Genomic DNA, 21,222 nt, shown 5'->3' with positions numbered 1-21,222 from the left:
AAGCTCCGGGTGATGGAATCATGGGTGATTTATTTTTCTGCCTATGCTTTCTACCTTCTCCACAGTATTTCCAAAGTAGCATTTGTTTCTTTCTCCTGCTAATAAAAGGAATATATTCTCCAAATTTTCAATCATGCATATGTACCATTTAATAGTCACATAAATAAGAAACCTTCCAAATATCTGAAAGGCTCATTCCGTCTCCAGCTTCAGATCTTAACTCAAACAATACCCTTTCAGGGGGATCTCCTGAACCACTTGACTGAAAACTGCACCCATCCCACCTCCCTGCTTTCTTTTTGGCCATCATCTACACCACCATATGCCATATGTTTTACTTCCTTGTCTAACTGAGTTCATTCCTCTACTAGCACATTAGCTCCCTGAGGGCACGGGGTTTTATTTTGTTCGCTGCTGTAGCCCCAAAGCCTAGAACAATGCCTGATACACAGAAGGTACTCACTATACATTTGCTAAAATAATGAATGAAAACACATTTGTTTTTAAAAAAGAGGTTTTGCCTTTATTAATAAGAAACAAGTGATATTCAGTTTAAAATAACATTTTTAAAAAATGTCATGTCTTTTAATGTAATGTTAGCCCTTTGCTGCAAGGACCACTTCAAGCTGATGAAAGCTATGAAGACTCCTCATCTTGCTCCCCGCCCGCTCCCAACCTTCCTCTCCCATCCCCACACACATAAAATCAAACACAATTTCAGGAGGTTCTGAGACTTCCAAGTCTGTCTATAAACTTCTTAAAGCGTCCACTGACCCCAGGGTTAGAGTATCTGATTTAAAGTGTCATCTGGCTTAGAATCATGATTTCTCCCTCTATTCTAACGATTCAAAGAATATATGTGACTCAAATATGTCTTTACCCACTCCCACCTGTCAGTTAAACATTAAAGGGATCCCTTCTTCAAAGGATCCACTGCTTCACGAGGGGTAAGTTCAGTGTTTGCAGTTGAGAAGACGATAAACATCCAGATGAAAGCTGAAAAATCTAGTTAATAATCCAGAGATTTCCAAAAGTACAGATGTTAATTGAGTGTAGCCCAAATATCTGGTGAGGTGAATTTTTCACTTGTCAGCTGAAGTCTTGTGTCACCATCTCAGACAGAGATAGAAAAACAGGATCTATTCCACATAGAAGATGCTTTTTTAATTTTATTGTTTAAAGAACAAAATAAAAGGGAATATGCACATCCACCAAAGTGAAGTTTTCCATTAAATAGAAGAGAAATCAATTACTTTGTAAAAGACCATCCAGCTAAAAACAGCATATTAGATCAGTAAAACAACAATAGCGATTTGACTTTGTGTTTTATTTCAACAGGCACACTTCATTCATTGTCTGTAGGAAAACTAGGCTAGATCTCGATGGGCAACAGTCACAGTTGTTAAGCAAGTAAATACGCCACCACTTCCGGGCCCTCCTTTATTTCTTTATGTCTTCAGTCTCATCTGGCTCTTTCTCTTGATGCTCTCTTTCCCACCTCATTTCTTTTAACTCTTGTCTGTACTTCCGTTCAATGAACCGCTTCTGATGGGCCATCTGGGGAAAGTTATCTGACACGAGGAGATACATTTTATACTCAATAAAGGGTAGCCTCTGGTGCAAAGAATGATGCAAACTAAACACACACACATTCACAAGAAACAGAGAGTTGTATATTCTAAGGCAAGAGGCAAACAACTGCTCGGCGTCTTCCCTCAGTCTTTTGTCATTCAGAAACCCACTGGTAGTCTGCACCAGCACCCTAATGCTAGATTGCGGTATCTGATGTGAACTTGAGTATTAAAAGGCAGCAAAACATATAAGAATGTTAAAACACAGATGTGTGGTTTCAGAATGGTTCCAGGTAGGTAAGTGTTTTAACAGGGTTCTCCTAGTAAGAAGTGATTGTCAGAGAGGTTACAGAATGTAGTCCGATGGACTTGTGTATTTTTTGCAAAGCTCAAACCAAAAACTCCAAACAAATAATGGTATTATCACACCATTAGTTACCAAGAATTAAAATTCCTGAAAAAGGAAAAAGATTTGATGGACAGAAGCGTTGTCATTATTTCTGATCATTCTATTTTTATAGTTTACCATGAGATACCCAGGGCTATGTCAGCAACAGCAATGCAGGTAGAGCATTTTTATTTGGTTAAAGGAAATATGTCACTCAATGGTATAGTTTAAGCTACATTTAGGTTGATATTTGACCCTGTGCAAGAATCTTAGACACAGTGGAAATCTTGGCTAAGATCTAAACATTCTACGACTCAGTTGTCCTTTGTGGCATATACCAAGTACAGAGACGGAGTAGAAATCAAGGATGGAACAATAACAGGAGTCATTTATACACTTAGTCATCAAGCACATACTTCAACAGCAAACGTCACAGAGGGATGCATGCATGTATGAGAGCCACCCAAGTTACCTGGTAACACAGAGGGAAAAGGACACTCTTCTCCCGAACCAGGTAAGGGGTTGTTACATAAAAGAGTTCCTACTTCATATTTAAAAATATGAAGATTCAGAGATGTGAGAGAGCATGGCATGTTTGGAGAAGAGCACGTTTGTTTTTTAAGATTGAAGCATAATAAAAGTGGATATAAATATATAGCAAATTCCTAAATTATTCCCCCTCTTTTTATATAGTGTTCCATCCTCCCCCCAAGTGAGAGAAGGGACAGGAACAGGGTGGTAGGAAAAGCATCTGAGAGGCAGGCGGTGAATCAGTAAAGACCTTGTATATCTGAGTCACTGATTTTAAACAGAAGAGATACATCATGACATCTGTATAAATGACACAGGAACAAAATCCTATTCCCTCAATGATATCAAGATGACCTTATGTATTGTATAAAACAGAGGTTTCAAGTATTCTAGGTATTTTTTAAAAAAATAAATCCAAAACAGCTAGCTATAAAGCAAGTTTCTACAAAATGAACCCTACTTCCTCAGTAAATTCTATTCTAAAACCTAGTTTGCATTAAAAAAAATCCCACCACTCAGATCTAACCACTGATAAACTTTTAGAATGTATCCTCATAGTCTCCTATGAAGTTATGCTACACACACACACATACACAGTGTAAATGTGTATATATTATATGAACATAGGAATACTCAATCATTCCCACACCCACCCTTACTTTGGGAGAGAACAGCATAGGTACGTTTTTATGGGTACTTTTTAAAACATTCTAGTGTAAGTATTTTCCTGTATCATTAGTCTTCAAAAATACTGCTGTAATGATTGCAACATATTACAGCATTTGGATAAAGCAAGACTTGGTCAACTACTGCCCACCACCTGTTTTTGTAAATAAGGTTTTACTGGAACACAGACACACCCACTCATCTGCATACTATTCATTCCTGCCACTACACTGGCAGAGTTGACTAACTGTGACAGAGACTGCATGGCCTGCAAAGCTTAACATATTTACTATCTGGTCCTTTACAGAAAATGTTTGCCAACCCCTGGGCTATAGTATCATTTATTTAAGCACTTCCCTACTGTTAATCATGCAGTTTGATTTACTTATGTATTTTTTGGCTATTATAAATCAAGTTGTCACTATTATCATGGCATGTGAACTTGAGCTCATTAACTCCTTAGGTTTGATTCCTAGAAATGAAGTCTCCGGATCAAAGAATATGGACTTCTTTAAGGACCAGATACAGACAAACTGCTTTCCAGCAGTTTAAACGATTCACTCCTGCCAGTAGGTATGTGGAGGTCAGTCTCCAAACAAGCCATCTCTCCAGGACTGTTTTATCGTTAAAAAACAAACAAAAAAAGCTTTGGATCCAAAGAGACCTTCGCAATTTTACAGGTAGAAAATGGAATCTCACTTTCATTTCAGTATGTTCTTGTGCATTTGTAAATAATGAATGTAAGGATTCCCCAACAGAGTTAACTTAAAACTTTCAGTGAAGATTCCATGGATCCAGGAACCTGGAAATATCAGCTACCGCCCCCAACTTGTCCTCCCTCCCCCCACCCCAGGAAGCCCCGGTCTGCTGATTTCCACTTGGCTCCTGCCCTCCTGCCTTCCCTGGAGAGAATCCTGGGCCTCTTGACTTAGCTTCTCGCCCTTTGCTCCATCCCACAGTAAGCTGGTACGTGGAGCACAATGGGATTGCACTGTGGTGTTTGGCATACTCCACTGTGCAGCACAGCAGACCTCAGAAGAAAAATTCTTCAACTTACAAAAGACTATGCAGTTCCCTACCTGGCCAATTACGTAATTCAAGTGTTTTCCACCCAGCCATCCCACTCTTGGGAATCTATCCCACAGAACCAAAAGGACCAATAGATAGACATTTACTGTCAACAGTGATTAAAAAACAAAACAAAACAGAAAGAGTGTCCACCAAAACTAAAAAAGCTGACTAGAATATGGCAAATCCACAGCATGAAATACTATGCAGCCATTAAGAAAGAATGAATCGGGGGCCGACAACAGAAAGATGCAGAAAAGTACGTAAATATCTCACCCTCATAAAACAACAGCCAAAAACAAAAAGAAAAAACCGTCACCTGTATATGATTTTAGAAGCATAGAGAAATACATAGAAAAAGATACACTGGGTTATTCACACGAGCTACCTGGGCTGAGTGGGACTCCACGCAAGAAAAGACAGTGAAAATCAAAAAGCATTCAGGAATACGTTTCAAAAAAATTATTAGCCCATTTTATACATATCTTATATTCTACTACACTCTATGTGGAGAGTAATTATGAAGAAAAAAAGATCACATTTTATCAGTACTTACCATTTTTATATCTCCCCATTTTCTTTCCATAAAACACACATTATGAACATATAATTATAGAAAAAGGAATAGGCTTACATTTTTCCAGTGCATCCATTGCTGCTCCCATTTCCGCTTGCTGAATACTATTAAATAAAATAAAGGTAAGGTGCAGTTTAAAGATTTTTTTCACAAACACAAGCTATGGCCACACATTATTCAGGTTGATTTTCATGTCTCGTGCATAATATTTCATCTGATTACTTCTGTCACATACTGAATTGCACAAGTTAGGAATATACACAAGGCCATGCAGAAACATCATTTATTTGCACAAAGACTATTTATGTTATTTGTTCCACATTTTGAATGCTGTAATAAAACGCCTTCCACTTATATTAGGTCTGAAGTATTTCTTAAGTTTGAACATCCTTAGCATAAAGTTTAAAGAAGAAAAGAGTAAAAAAAATACATGTATAGACAGACTTCCAATCACTTCTCAGTTTAAGATATAAATTAGAGAGTTCAAAGAAAGAGGATAATATACATAATTCTTTTTACCTGAGAGATGTTAGTTAGCATTTCCAACAAAGCTCAAGTGAGTAAGCAGTAAGACGTCAATGTCTAATGCCTGGGTCACGCACAACGTGTCCTATAAAATGCTTACAGCAACGCTGGGTACCCTGTTGGGTAACTGACACTGGACGGCCCTTACCTGTGCACCAGGTAATGTGGTTTTCTCAAGGAAGCCTAAGCCCCTTATGTAAAGGCATTCCCACCATCCAAGGCCCATCTCAAGTCTGGGGCTGGACTTGGTGGGGACATTAATCCTTAGGATTCACTTTGCTATTACCCTTGAACATTCTACACTCTGAGTTTAAAAAGACAGACTGCAGAGTTTGGAAATACCAAGTAGGGACTTCTCAGACACACAGGATGTTCATTCGAAGAAATTAAAAGGATCTCCTCTCATACCTTGGTCCTTTCCCACAGCCTATTCTTTCTCCCTTGAAGTACACTGCCACAGTGTAGGTTCTAGCATGGGAGGGTCCTACAGTCTGCAGAGTCCTGAGAGGAAAAAAAAGGAACATTAATTATGGTAAGGTGTTATTTCATTCTTATTGCTAACACTTAACTCTAAGAAAAACCATGTACTTCTCACTTAGACAGAAAAAGGTAAAAATAATTAGAAAATTAAAGGAGTAAGTTTATTTGCTATGCTGACAAATCTAGAGAGAGCTTTTAAAGTAGGAAATTTTTAAAATTCTACACTGGATTTTTATGTATTTTTTCCCAAAGCATTAGAAGTAGTATCTGAAGGCTGGTAGAGAAGTGTAAAATGTTTTAAAACAATTTTAAAGTGTACATACTCCAAGTATCCTAAAACTAACAAACTTGCAGCAGTGAAAAGTTAACCCTTTCAGTCTGTTCATTGTTCTTCAGTGCTAATCACAACCAAAAATGAAAGCATTTGGGCAGTACATCTCAAGCCACATCTGAATGGTCTTGTCCTTTATGAATTCTTTCCAATGCCTGGCATCTTATCAAAAAGATCAGAAAATGTATTTAATTTCTGAAACATCTAAGATCATTTCAAAGGTACACTGTAACGCCAAGTACACAACTGCCAAAAAACAAAACTCCAGGTACTCTGGATTTTAATGACATGGTGCAGATTTCTCATGCAGTAAAACTGATAACTTTATGGAAAAGGGAAATTAAAAGTAGCCAACAAAGATAATGGAACGAACACAGTAACCTTGAAAAAAAAATATGCAAAACAACCCTATCATCTTGATAAAAAAGAACAAGCTCATTGTGTACCTGCATTTGGGGGATTTATGAGAAGGGAGCAGAGTCATTTCCTTTGTGGGATGAAAGCACATGGTGGCTCCTTTAAGGGAGCACTTCCGGCAGTAATCATGCCTGTGCTATCAGAAGTTTATCATCCTCATTTTATTTACTGGACCTTAATTACCACTTTGATGAGGAAACACTTTGAGCCTTTCATGTAATACAATTTGGATATTCATTATGCTTATTAGGTACACATTAAAGTCCTATTTCTAAACATTTGGGGATTTCTCCCAATAAGTAAAGGAAACATTGTTTTGCAGTGACAGCTTCTTAGGACAATTTATAGTAGCTTGCTGTGGGGTGACTCAAACTTCTCTTGGCCTCAGTTCTCTTAGAGAAAAAGCCTATAACGTGTTGTGACTATTAAACACATAAAGAAGGATTTAAAATTCCCAGCTGCCACTCTGGTGTTTTTCCTTTTGAAGTTTGAGAAAGTCCACAGAGAGGGGCTTTTATTCCATATGGAACCCTCTCACAAATGTGTGTGCAGAGACAACGGGTAAACCAGCATTCTAACTAGATTTTTAAACATCCTTAAAAACACATACCCAGATAATGCCTTGGGAGGCAATCCACCTATTTTGATAATCCTTTCCTTTTGTAATTCCTCTTTAAAAACACCTTCTGAATCAACAAAGGAGAGTCTCAAGATAATTACTCTACCTCGGAGTCAAATCTGCTGTTTTCACCAAAACTGGTATTCTGTGTGTAGTAGTGACCTGCATTCTTTTGGCATGAATGTTGGCTACCACTCAAAGGACAACGATTTGTCACTAAACATATTCAAAAGCCCACCGCAGTTTCTGATACACATTCTGAGAAGAAAAACCCCAAATGTGTGGGTAAGACAGGGGCAGTGAAGCGCCCCGCCTCCTGCAGTGGCTGCCTGACAGGGCATGAAGCTGTCCGGCAGCAGGGACAGAAGGCCAGCAGGCTTCAGACTGGAGTGGAGAGAGACACCCAAATACTGTTACCAACAGGCACAACCTTCTCATCGAGATGCCCAGCCCAGCAGAGGTTACGAGAAATAAGATAAACATAAAAAGCACAGATAATCAGAGGTGACCCACTTACTTAGAACGAAAAGACGGAGACGCCCAAAGAGATTCTGTGCTGGGCCCAGAGTCTGTGTCCAGGAGGCCACATCCAGGCCCCTCGTCATGATTCCCCCCGTGGTTCGTCCTTCCTCCAGACCCCTTGGAGCATGGACTCACCACTCAGCGGTTCGACACCTGAGGTAGCAAGTACTTACTTGTACAGAGGAATGTCGGGCTCCTTCCCTTCGGTCCTGAGTGTCAAGCAACATTGCTGAAGCTGGGACTTGGGGTCATTCCAATCCTGATTCAAAATAAACTCCTGTAGCAAGTCCCCAAGAAATATTCAGTAATGGGTCCTGGAATCACCAAGCATCAAGTATATGACCAATTTAAATTTTATATAAGCTTACTTTTAATCGTGGGAAGAAGCAAACATTCATGAAAGTGTGAACATATTCCAAATCCTTATCAATGTACAGTGCTGCAATAAATGCTGAAAAACAGAACATTTAAAAAATAAAACCACAGTGCATTGCCATTTCCCAGAAAGAGTAAGAGACCAGACTTTTAAGAAACATTGTAATGAGGTTTTCAACTCCCAGGCCCTCGTTATTTTTTAAAATTATCCTATCCTCTTTCTTCAAACAAGAATTTCCCTTCATCACTAATATTAGAAGCAACAGTACAGATGTGTGATTAAAATGCAAAAATCAAAGAGTACAAAGACCAAACTACATTTGGCTAAAAGCTAAATAAATAGTTAAATGGTACACAAAATGCTATTTATTGTACAGCAGGGAGAGAATGATATGTGGGAATACAACCACATTAACAACAAATCAAAAGAAAACCTGAAGATCAGATATGACAGTGGAATGAGCACATTCTTGTGGCCTGCCATTCTCCACACCAATCTTGAGAAGACTAGCCATTTACAAGGGTCTATGTTACATTTCACGTACAGAATTTTGTAGTCAATCTGCCCAACAGAGAAAAATTTAATACTGGGCTTAATGACAACATAACAATATATCAAACTTTGCATTAAGAAATGGTGACCCGAATGATGATTTCATTAAAAGGCACTTTAACCAAGGAAACGGTGAGTTTTTAAAAGAAGGTAATAAAAATAGCTTTCACTGAGCTTAAAAAAACAAAACAAAAATCAGTAAAACTGATTACTCAACTTTGTTGTAATTTTAATCTTTAAGTTACTTTTCTTTAATTGAAAAAGAGGTTCTTTTAAGTTCCTTAGTCAGACTGCCTTTGCATTTTGTAAATGAGCTGGTTTTGCATGGTAGACTTTAATATTTGTATATAATTCCAACTGTCAAAAATACCATAATATTTTTTTTTAAAGTTCCAAAGCCCAGTGAATGGTCCACTTATTTTAAAGTAGTATCAAAAACGATAAAATTATGCATATAATCCTTTAGTTAGCCATAATAGGATTATTTTTAATGCTTCCAGACCATATCAGAAATTGCCAAAGATGATAACATTTGTCCATAGAGTTTCGAGCTCATTCAAAACAACAGATAATAGTTTTAGTATTTAGCGAATAAATTAGCCTTCTTTCTTCTACGCCCCTGTATAAAGGCTGCTGGGTGGCAAGAAAAGCTATGAGTCACTCTTACCAATCTTCATATTCTGCTACTGTTTCCCATAAAGGATGTGATGGTTAAGCATTAGGATGGAGGGGTGCAGAAGCAGGGATGGGGGGCGGGTGTACCACTGAACACAGATTGAATATAAAATTCATTATTCGCATGTCTTAATTCCAAAATACTCTCCTTCTAAAAAACTTCAGAGAAAAGCATAAATAAAAATTAAAATAGAAAAGGTTTCTTTACTTACAACATAATAATAATGAGAAGTAAGATAAGTGTGGGTGCATTTGATTTACATTCTGAATCTGCAGGTTAAGAGAAAAGCTCTATTCCTAAGACTCACATTCCAAAAGGTCTGCCAAGGTCTTGGTCCTAAGAGCCACAGGTCTCTTGGTCTTGTCATTCGTGATGGCATACTCCTGCATGCCCAGCTCCTCCGCTACCTTGGCTTGAGTTCTGTTATTCACCAAAGAGCTTCGCAACAACTGGCCAGAAGGAATTGAGGCATGTTTAGAAACCATTTCACCGGGCACCTGGGTGGCTCAGTAGGTTAAGTGTCTGCCTTCAGCTCAGGTCATGATCCCAGGGTCCTGGGGTTGAGCTCTGCGTCGGGCTCCCTGCTCAGCGGGGAGCCTGCTTCTCCCTCTCCCACTCCCCCTACTTGTGCTGTCACTATCTCTGTCTCTCTCTCTCAAATAAATAAAATCTTAAAAAAAAAAGAAAGGAAGGAAGGAAGGAAGGAAGGAAGAAAGGAAGGAAGGAAGGAAGGAAGGAAGGAAGGAAGGAAGGAAGGAAGGAAGGAAGGAAGGAACCAACCATTTCACTGTGATCTCTCCCACTCCACTGCTGGGCCCAACCAGACTGAGACCACATTACTAACTGGAACACCAAGGTAAGCAATGGTTTAAGTCCTCAACCACTATACCCAGGCTGCTGTGACAAACTCCATATGCTTCTAGCTTCTCCTTAATAACTTACTCTGCTCCTGGATTTTACCTGTTATTTAAATAGTTTATTTAGTTGTTTAGTAGCAATGAGCCATGCTGGGGGGAGGGTACTATACTATGATTAAAGATCATAGCTTCCACTAACTGTAATGCTACTAAGTGTAAGGAGCATTAACATTTTTAAAAATCAACTGTACTGTAGTGTAAGTTACAGACAATAAAATGCACCCATTTCAAGTGTAGTTAGATGAGTTTTGACAACTTTCTACATTTCTGTCGCCCCCAAATAGTTCCATGTGCCCCTTTGCAATCAATCAATCTGATGCACCACCCACCAGGCAAACTCGACCTGCTTTCGGTCACTGTACATTAGTTTCAAAGGAGCATTTTTAACAAGTTTAAAATAAATTTCAAGTTTCACAGCACTGATGCTAATTTTGGTTTATAGGATTTGGGGAAGTAATGTTTTAGTAAACATTATTTAAAATATTTGAATTATTTAATTTTTACTTTTATTATTTTAAAGACGTATACTATATATCCTGAAGTATAGTTTATCAAATTGAGACTCTTCACCTCTAATCAAATTAAAATGTAATTTTCATATTTCAACTTCAAGAATTCAAAACAAAAATTTCTAGTAGCAATTTCAGTCAGCAAAGAGTCCTCCAAGCACCATCCTAAATAGTAACATTACACAGTGCATGAAAATTATACAACAAACCCATCTCAGAGGTGCCTGTCCAGCAAGCATGGTTTAGGAACTTGGCACTCAGGAACCACTGACTAGAGGAAGTGAGGAGGAAGGCTAGGGGAAGCAGACAGATACCAAGAGAGGGACCAAACCCAAGACTTCGGGGAATAACATACCTAAAACTAGAACTCTTCTTACAACAGCTCTAACAAATTCTTGGTCTCCTGCAACAATCCCTTCCTGCTAAGGAACAGCCCTGACACCAGGGCCACGGGGCAGGAAGCAGCTGTGGCTGCACTGGTGTCAGACCCCCTGCCGTTCCACACTGCACTTTATTAGAGGCAAGTTTTATGCTCTGTGGCTCCAGTGTCAACCGAGCTTATGAAAATCAAGATTTATTCTCAATGCCTGAGATTGCATCCTTGACAATAGATAAATAAGAAACAATATGTTCTTAATTTGTCTGACAGTGATGCATGAAGCAGAAAGACAACTTGATCTTCATAAGCCATGCTTGCTATTGAGTTAAGACTATTATTCTTTGCTTGTCTCTGCTCCCTTCCGCCTCCTATTTCCCCCAACTCTATCTTTTTTCTCAATATAGTAAATGTTTCATTAAAATTAATATCCACAGAGAAGCTCAAAATTAAAAAGGCCTACCATATAACGTTAATAGAAGACCCAACCAATAGGAGCCTATCAGCCTAGTATCCTGTAATTACAGAATAACTGAACTGGAAGGGAGAGATCTTTTTTCATCTGGATTCCCAATGGGGAGACAGGGGGAGACAGTTCTCAAAGTAGAGGCTGGAGGGGGGGATGGAATAGGAGGGCTATTTTGAGAATACGGTTACGCTGAGCAAGTTGAGTTCTCTCTCGGTATATGCTTTGGTGAGAAGACAGAACCCTAATTCAGGCTGCCTACATGGGGATGTCATGCCTCAAAATCAATAAGCCAGAAGTACACCCCATGAGCCCACACAACACACCATACATCACAGGTTACCAGGCCCTCGCAGCTGCCTTCCAGCGTCAGGGCTCTTTCGTTAGTATTACACGGTAATGGTGATGGACCGAGGAGGAGGAAAGCACTGAGGATGGAAACAAATGCTTCTAGTTTTATTTAAGATCCGCCCCGACAGGTCTTGAAGCTGCAGGGTGGCCAGTAGAAAGTGATCTTGAAGTTCTTGCCAAAACTCAGAGACTGAACCAAAACCCAGGGGGGGAAGAAGGAAGCCATAAATCATCCATATTTGTAGAGTCCATTTCAATTGAGAAGTTGAATTGAAAAGAAGACCTTGCTCTTTACCTAAACAAGAGAGTCCGAACAGCAGTCCTTTAAGTGACAGCTTCCACCCTCAGCCTTTGCTGAACTCTACTTCAGAAGGCATCACACTGCTTGCCAACAAGTGGGAGCAAGAGGGGGTCACAGGGCAGAAAACCACCTGGAGTTACCGCAGTTCAGTGTAGTGGCTGTGGAGCCCAATTCTGTGCCAGGCACTGCACTGACAGCGGACAGACCCCAAGATGATCGACACCCCATGGCTGCTAATCTCCAAAGGAAGCCACACAAAGCGGCCACTGTGACGCACTGTGGTAGCTGCCGTGACGGCATGGAGGACACGGGGCACACAGGTGCCCCTTTCTACCCCAGCCTTCTTCTGGACGACCTGACCCCTGAGGAAAAACAGTTCGAGGCTCGCTGACCTGGCTGGTACATCAGAATCATAAGGTGCTTCTGAGACATTGGTGCTCAGGCCTCTTCCAAGAACCAAGGCATAGTATTCCTGGGGATATAACTTGGGACATATGCATTAAAAAAAAAATTCATGTAGGTGTCTTCTGATGAACATAGAGTCAGAACTGAAAAAAAAAAAGAGTCTGCCAGGGGCACCTGGGTGGCTCAGTCATTAAGCGTCTGCCTTCGGCTCAGGTCATGGTCCCAGGGTCCTGGGATCGAGCCCCGCATCAGGCTCCCCGCTCCGCGGGAAGCCTGCTTCTCCCTCTCCCGCTCCCCCTGCTTGTGTTCCCTCTCTCGCTGTATCTCTCTCTGTCAAAAAAAAAAAAAAAAAAAAAAAAAAAATCTTAAAAAAAAAAAAGAGTCTGCCAGAAGGGTGGGTGCTACAGTCTGAGTGTTTGTGTGTCCCCCCACCCCCACCAAATTCCTATGTTGAAATCCTCACCCCTAAAGATGATGGCATTAGGAGGTGGGGCCTTTGGAGTGATTAGGTCATGAGGATGGAGCCCTCAAGAGTGGGATCAATGCCCTTATAAGAGGCCTCAGAGAGATCTCTAGCCCCTTCCACCCTGTGAAGGTACAATGAGAAGTCTATGACCTGAAGAGGGCTCTCACCAGAACCCAACCAGACTGGCACTCTGATCCTGGGACTTCCAGCCTCCAGAACTGTAAGCAATATATTTCTACTGTTCCTAAGCCACCTAGTCTGTGGTATTTTGTTCTAGCAGCCTGAACAGACTAAGATGGTGGGAAAGGGTTTTCCAGGAAAAAGGAACAGATTTGGCAAAACAAGGGGCCATGACACAGCAAGGTGATCACTGCGGGGGGACTGGAAGACCGGTCAGAGCAGACTCAGGGGGAGCTGATGCAGGCAAGGCTGGCTGGTCTCTGGGCAGAGTCTTGCAGGTCATGTAAGGAAGTCTGTACTTTCCTGTAGGGGAGAAGGAATTCCAAAAAGTGTCAACTGGGAGAAGTAGCAAGGTAGTTTTTTGATTTTAGAAAGATCATTTTGATGGATGGATTTGAATGGGGCAAGACCTATATGGTTGGAAAGCCTGCAGATATTGATGCTATCAATTATTATTTTACAAAGAGGAAATATCTGCTTTTTATTTTTAAGTAGAATTCTAGAAAATGAGTATTAAGTACCCAATTGAGCTTGAGATAGTTATTAGACTGTTTTGCAAACAAGGCCTTGTGTTAGATGTGGTAGTGAAAGGCAAGAGATTTGGCACCAAGCTTCCTGGGTTCAAACTGTGGCCCTACCACTTCCTGGCTAAGTGACCGTGGGTAAGTTACTAAATCTCTCTGAGGTTCAGTTTCCTCATCTATAAAATGGAGCAAGAGGTACCTACTTCATGGGGTTGTAATGTATTACGCTGCAATGCCTGGCACATCATCAACACACATGAAATGTTAGCTGCTGTTCTTACCCGCAGTGGCATCATCATTATTAGGCAAGATGAGCTCACTGTCTGGTTATAAGAAAAGGGTTATAGAAAGTTCTAGGAATTCCTCTGGATTTTTCTTCAACACAGATGGTCTAGATACCGGTCTATGTACTGTCTTCAAAGCTTTCCATTTTACCAAGTGCTAGGCTGCCCTTCACAACTTTTTCTTTAACCACCCCCCCATCCCCCAAAGACAAAATTATACTTGAAATCACCAGAAAAAATGCAGAAAGCTGTAGTCAGGACTCTCTGTGAGGCTGAAAAAAAGATGGCCGAGTCCCTGATGCAATGGCAGGACAAATATAAGTGTCACACATCTCCAATTCTGACTTTGAGAATCCAGGGTGTTTTCTACTATCTTGGCACAGCAGTCTCTCATGACTAAACTTAAATTTTATTAGGAAAAAGGTTTATTGGTTTAAAACAAACAAAGAAACATATTGGCATGCTTCCTTCAACTTCTCTATTCACTCTTGATTCCAAAGAGGAAGCCACAGCTGCAGGACGTAAGCAACCAAAGAGGGCCACCTAGTGTAAAGTAAGTAGACTGTGATTTATTATTTTAAGGGCTTTAATATGAGAGCATGGAGTGAAAGCAGAATATCGTTTTAAGAGTGACAGCGATGTGCCACACAGGCCTGTTATACCAAGAGAGGTAACCAGATGGTCTCCATTTCCTGTGCTAACTAAAGAAAAGGTGCACAAATGCTGGCGGGTGGGATGCAGGTCGGATACAAAGAGCCAAATTATGTCAGTGACTGAGAAATTCTCAAACAGGAGGCTGTGGAAACTATCCTCTCAAAGAGATCTTGTAGATGAGATATGCATTTGTCTAAATGATTTATGTTTAGTGCTGTCTGGAGGCAGCAGGCGGGGATTAGATCACTGGTTCTCAAACTTTTTATTTGTAATCCCTGCTTTCTCCTTACTCCAAATCATTCCTCTATAAACAAATATTTCTGCAAATTCATCTCACTGATGCACACACAGGTGGGCACGGTGTGTTACGCGTAGTAGAGGCATAGGATTAACAACGATTTTTAGCTCCGTAGCACACGGTAAAGGCTAAGAAGGAGGAATGATACAGAGGGAAGAACGATATGCAGGTGTTAAAACTTGCAAGTGTGGGGGCGCCTGGGTGGCTCAGTTGTTTAAGCGACTGCCTTCGGCTCAGGTCATGGTCCCAGAGTCCTGGGATCGAGTCCCGCATCGGGCTCCCTGCTCAGTGAGGAGCCTGCTTCTCCCTCTGACCCTCCCCCACTCATGTACGCTCTCTCTCTCTCTCTCATTCTCTCTCAAAATAAATAAATAAATCTTTAAAAAAAAAAACAAAAACTTGCAAGTGTGACAAGACAGGCATCCTGGTTTGAGCTAGTGCTCTTTGGGACCCTCTCACTATTTACCTAACCCCTACTGGGTAGGTTCTAGGTTCTACCCTAAAAACCAAATACTTCAGTCTACAAAATCAACCTCAGTCATCCTAGAACAATTTTCTATGCCTGATATTCCTTCCCAAGCAGGCCTTCCCTAATATCCAACTCATACAACACTATGTTTTTCCCCATTAGCATTCAAAACTTCAAATCCATGATTTCATTTGTTCAACTGTCTATTCTCTGTAAAACAAGTGCACAAAGAGCTCAAAGCTAACTAATGCCTCCCAGTGTGAATTAAATGTAGTTGTGTGTTTTTTAATCACAATAATAAATAATTTGCCACCCCCCATACAAATGCAACTGTAGTAAGTAATCCTCCACAAATTTTCAACTAATTTTAATCTTGAGACATTCATAAATAAGTTTTCAGCCTCCTTCTTCATACGTAAAACAACATGGCACTTCCCTCCAATGCCACTTCTACTTCCCTTTCCATACAACTTAGCTGCCAGCAAAACTCTTTCTTTTATTTATTTATCAAATATGTATTGAAATCCTACCATATGGCTGGGCACAGAGTGATAAATAAAAACACGCTCTCACAGAACTTCTAGGTTAGTGGGTCAGGCAAACTGAAATAAGTGAGTGCCAGGAAATAAAAGAACGTGGAATTTTGACTGGGCTGCGGGGTGGGGCGGGGGGAGGATCTGAAAAGGTTCTCCTTGCTTCCAGATGTCAAGCCATAACTGATGTCTAATGGAAGAGTAGGAGAGACCAGGCAGATGAGAGTAAGGGTTGGAAACAGAATGTTGCCCAGGAACAAGAAGAGCACATGTAAAGCCTGATGGCCGGAGGGGGCTTGGAGGAACATGGAACAGGGCAGTATAGAGGTGCACAATGAAAAGAAGAGCATATTGCACAAGGCAGGCAGGTGGGCAGGCCAGACCAGGCTAGACCTTCCTTGTTCTTTAGTCACTATCCAAAGAATAAACAAAGAGCCCTGGACCAGGATAGGTCGATCATTTATTCAGCATATCTGCTGAGCACTGATATGCCAGGAATGCCAAGGACCCAGGGAATCAGGAATGAAGAAAACAGACAAAACCTCTTGCCCTCAAGGAATTTACACTCTGACGAGAGAAAACTGACAGTAAACAAGTAAAATACATAGTATGTGCTCAGGAGAAAATGGAAATGAGTTTCCCAGCTGGGAGAGGGGAACTAGGGACAAGGGGAAGAGGTCACAATTTAAGCAGGGTAAGTTAAAGGCCTCACTGATAAGATAGCATTTGAACCAAAACCTAAGGGAGACAAAGAATTTGGCCACAGCATGTGCAAAGGCCCCGAGGCAAAGGCTTGCTTAGTGTCCTACGGGAATGGCACAGGATCCAATGCAAAGAGTCTAGGAGACAAAGACAGTGTCAGGGAGGCAGGTCATAGGGTCTAGTAGGCAACAACACTGTTACCCTTGACACAGGGAATCTTTGGAAGGTTTTTCACAAAGGAGGGCTGTAATCTGACTTCCCTTTAAAAACAATTCCTCTAGATGATATGCTAAACAAGACTGAGGGCTGGGGGGCGTGGGGCACGTGGGGTGGTTTGGACCAGTTGGGAGGCTATGGCTGTAATTCAGGGAAAAGATAATAGTAGCCTGGACCAGGGCAGTAACAGTGGAGCTTGTGAAAAGTAGTCACGTTCTGGACAAATTTTTAAGGCATAATCAATAGGATATGCTAGCGGCTAACAGTATAACATGAAGAAAAGAGGACAGTTAAGGATGACTTTGAGGTTTTCAGCCTGAGCAATCATAAAAATGAAAAGATCCTTGCTGATATGGACAACACCTAGAGAAAAGCAGGTTTGTTTTGGCCATGTTAGGTTGGAGATGCCTGGCAGAAATCCAACTAGGGATTCCAGTATATCTTATACCTGGGTATTCAAGTATATCTGGAGATATAAAGACACAAGTCCGGAGTCAGGGCGAGAAGTACAGGCGTAAGACATGCATGAGGAAGTGGTGTGTAGAAGTCCTCAGAGCCGTGAGATCGCTCCCAGAAAGGAGGTCAAGAGAAAAGAGAAGAGGTCTGAGAACGGGGGTGCTCCAATACCTAGTGGTTGGGGAGATGAGAGGAATAACCAGAGTGGACTGAAGACGAAGGGCGAGTACGGTCACAGAAGCTCTGCTGTGAAAACACACCCCCGGCCGCCACGTGAAAATGCATGGTCAGATCAGGGAAGAGAGAACAGAGGAAGACCGGTTAAGAAGCTACGACCCGGCCGACAGGCCTGAAACCCGGGCCGACCGGAGGGTCTCTGCCCGGACACTGTCTACTGGGGGAGAGTACGGAACTGCAAAGGCCAGCTTTGCAAACAGCAGCATACAGCTCGGGGAAATCTGAAAACGCTGCATTGCCTAGTGCTTGGTACAAACACAACCTGAAGATCGTATGCTGTGCAATTTAATAAATGCCCCCCCTTCTAATGGGGTTTCTTTGCCAAGCATATTCCTGTAACCGGCGACGCAGAAGCTACTACCGCGGTCCAGGTGACCCAGGCTGGTTGAGAGGATTTAGGTGATGAAGACGAGGTGTTTACTCAAGAAGTAACAATGTCAGGACATGTGAATGGTCTAGAATGTAGGGCCGTGGGTGGAAGGAGGAATCAAAGATGACTCCTGGGTTTCTGACCTGCAACACGGGACGGCAGCCACTGCCACTGCCTCTCAATTACTCAGGGAACGCTGGGAGAGAAGCGGCTGCTGGAAGATTCTAGGTTTGGTCTTGGCCACGGGGAGACGCCGAGGGGGCAGCTACTTACTGGAGCTCAGGAAGCAATGGGACTGAAGAGGTCTGTGTGGACGTCACTGTGGCTAGAGTGAAACCGAGTGTGTACGTGGAAAAGACTGCCGAGGAGGGGCTCTCGTGACAAGAGACAAGGGCCTAGAGGGGAGCCTTTCAGACACGTGACAGAAGCTGACAGAAACTGACAGAAGCTGACAAAAGCTGACAGCAGCCAATGAAGGACAGTGTTTCAAGAAGGAGGGAGGGAGCAACCATGCCAGCGCCGACAAGAGTTCATATTCATATCCTTTACAATATGTACTCAGTGGATGACAGATCATCTTTGTTTTACCAGCAGATCTGTCAGTCCTATTGATTTCTACCAAAGCTTTCTATGAATATAGTTAATAAAACCGTCATATCATAATTTTGTCATTTACCATCTAAGAAGCTCTTCAAAAATTCTCTAATTTTAAGACAGCAAGGCTGATAAATACATTTTGGATCAAACTACAGCTATGGCACTGAAGCAGTTTTGGAAAGAACACAAAACTAGAGTCTTTAGCATAGTCCTGGTTTTCCCTTTATCTAGACCAAGATGGGAAGCAGTAAACTTGGTGATCTAGAACATTCCACCTCTACAAAATCCTAGAGTTCACAATTAGTTTTGCAGGAATACAGGGGTAAATGTGTGTATTTAGTCACACATTTTTACCAGTGGCCTCTATATGGCCAAAAAAATGAATTACTATTTCAAGCCACTTGGCTTGGTTTGGCCATTTCTCAGACCAACCAGATAATCTGACAGCGATGAAGTCTATTCCCTAATGGAAGATACTGAACAAGCATTTATTGATTCCCTAATGCACAGCAAGATACTAGACACTAGTTTATTTTTGGTAAATACTCCTATGTTCTTACTTAAGAATTTAATATTAATTCAAGAGGAAATACTTTCCTGTCCATCCAAAAATAGTTAACTTTAAATGGTAATCAAACTGTTAACTTTAAATTAAATTTAAAAGAATAGTATTACTGATTTCCCATATAATAGTATGGGGCATGGTAAGAACACAATACTCATTGAGTGAGCGAATGAAAGAATCACATTTTGTTAGGCTTAGAAATTTCACTGAAAAATTATATCTAAACATAGTCAAGTCACCATATTCTCCTTAATTCCAATATTTGTGTCTCACATAAACTATTTCCAGGGTTCACAGTTGCAGAGATAAGATCCAATTCTATTCAAAGCAAGACATGCATAAAAATCGTGGAGATGCAAAGTATGAAAGACTTATTATTTGCTTCTAGTATAATACAAAAGGAAGGCTACACTAACAAAATATCTTAGAGCACACTACTATTTTTCTTGGCCCAGAAAGTATTTGCTTTCTCAATGCCCAACTCTAGAGGGTCTTCTCAAAGGTTATTCTTGCGCCTTGAGAGATCATCATGACTGGCTTCCAGATATGCTTTGTTCACCATTCTGGCTATATTATTGATCAGTTTCAGAGTACAAATAGTATGCAACAAATAGAAAAGCTCAATACAATTTTATAAAATGAAACAAAAGTGAGAGAAATGGGGACTGTTTCACTTTGTTCATAAATCAAACCTTGTCTTTGTAAGTCCCTTTCAACTCTGCCCTGGATCCAGCCAAACTGATTCCCTACTGTCTCTCTATCTTCTGGTTTTTCATGTTGTGCCTTTGTTTCAGCAGGCCCAATGTGTGGCATATCTTTGCATAGAAATTTCTTCCCATTAATCCTAGTGGCCAAATCCTACTCATCCTTAAAGGCTCAAACATCATCATATGCATGAAGCCTTCTTGGAAATCCACAGCTAAAAGAAATCTTATCTTTTTCTAAACAGCACAAGTGCATCAGTTTACCTATGCCTCTTCATAATATTTCACATGGTTCTCTCCTATATTTAGTTACAATTACTTACTTACTACTTTTCACAGTGTACATGTATTGTATGCATGCACACATAACACATACACATACATCCTATATATATATACATAGAGAGAGTATTTGTAGCTATTTATATTTTTCATTTCTGCTAATAGTTTTTAAACTCCTTATGGATAGGTGTCAACTAATATTTGCTCTTCCTATGAAGCCTAGCTCAAGTCAATGTCTTGCACAGAGTATGCAATCATTAAATGAAGGGAGTTCATAAAATAAGTTCTTCTCATATACTGTTTTGTATACAATTTGCATAATGAAATGAACAAAACCATATGATATGCTAAAGTCAAGAACTAAGTAATTAATTACATAAATATATATTTAGCTACTCTAATCTTCACTCTATTACATAGCAATCTTACTGGAGAGAATGATTTAACACAAACTCACAGTTAAGTGTCCTTCATGATGATCTGGGAAATGAATAAATAAGTACTCGGTGGCTACCAGCTGCATTATGGAGTCACCTAGGAATTCCATCCTCTGATTGTGGCCTCTGGAAAAAACAACATCAATGCAAAGAGATCAATAAGCATTTGTATATTTAAAAAAAAGAAGCAGAATTTTTAAAAAGGCACGGTTTTAGAAGGCAATGTGTTCACCTTGCTTTAAAACACAAAACTAAATACAATCCCCTAAGGCCCCTCAACTGAGAAGAGACCTGAGTCAATATAGATTGAGTTTCGAAGAAGAGTACAGGGACTACTATCTAAGGATTAAATAACTGGTAAATGAAGACTGGTAAATAGTGCCTGGTCAGAACTTAAGGAGTATCAGTTGAAAAATAAAGTATAGATAAAACAAAGCAAAATGGTCCAGGAATTTTCTTTGTTAAATCTTTACTTCTTTACTGAAATACACACTCTATCATTCAAATCTGGAATCCAGTTTTAGGACACTAAAAAAAAAAAAATCTGACAAGAATCTTAAATCTCTACACTTTAAAGAGAGCTGTGAATATTTGATTTGGGGGAGAGAAGCCAAGAACTAAATA

General features: G+C 40.5%; 1 protein-coding gene across 9 annotated transcripts in view; it reads right to left on the bottom strand.

The window, feature by feature from the left end:
• Window positions 1-496: 496 nt before the first annotated feature.
• The window catches only part of DROSHA (drosha ribonuclease III), a 120,272-nt gene continuing 99,546 nt past the window's right edge, over window positions 497-21,222 (bottom strand). For 8 of the 9 annotated variants that reach the window (XM_045863136.2, XM_045863085.3, XM_045863093.3 and 5 more), the window contains 7 exons: window positions 20,619-20,724; window positions 9,607-9,748; window positions 8,064-8,146; window positions 7,869-7,972; window positions 5,735-5,827; window positions 4,859-4,905; window positions 497-1,571 (listed from right to left, as the gene is read on the bottom strand). In XM_045863136.2, coding sequence (XP_045719092.1) covers window positions 1,441-1,571; window positions 4,859-4,905; window positions 5,735-5,827; window positions 7,869-7,972; window positions 8,064-8,146; window positions 9,607-9,748; window positions 20,619-20,724 — 706 coding nt within the window. In that variant the 3' untranslated portion in view covers window positions 497-1,440. Of the gene's footprint in view, window positions 1,572-4,858; window positions 4,906-5,734; window positions 5,828-7,868; window positions 7,973-8,063; window positions 8,147-9,606; window positions 9,749-12,992; window positions 13,574-20,618; window positions 20,725-21,222 lie in introns of those variants that run through there. The other variant, XM_064596818.1, reaches the window with a different exon arrangement.

This window comes from Mirounga angustirostris, unplaced genomic scaffold (assembly GCF_029215605.1).
Source record: "Mirounga angustirostris isolate CCGP_5_RB_7025 unplaced genomic scaffold, mMirAng1.0.hap1 SCAF_7, whole genome shotgun sequence".
NCBI lineage: Eukaryota > Metazoa > Chordata > Mammalia > Carnivora > Phocidae > Mirounga > Mirounga angustirostris.
This window is presented reverse-complemented; position numbering and strand designations above follow the sequence as displayed.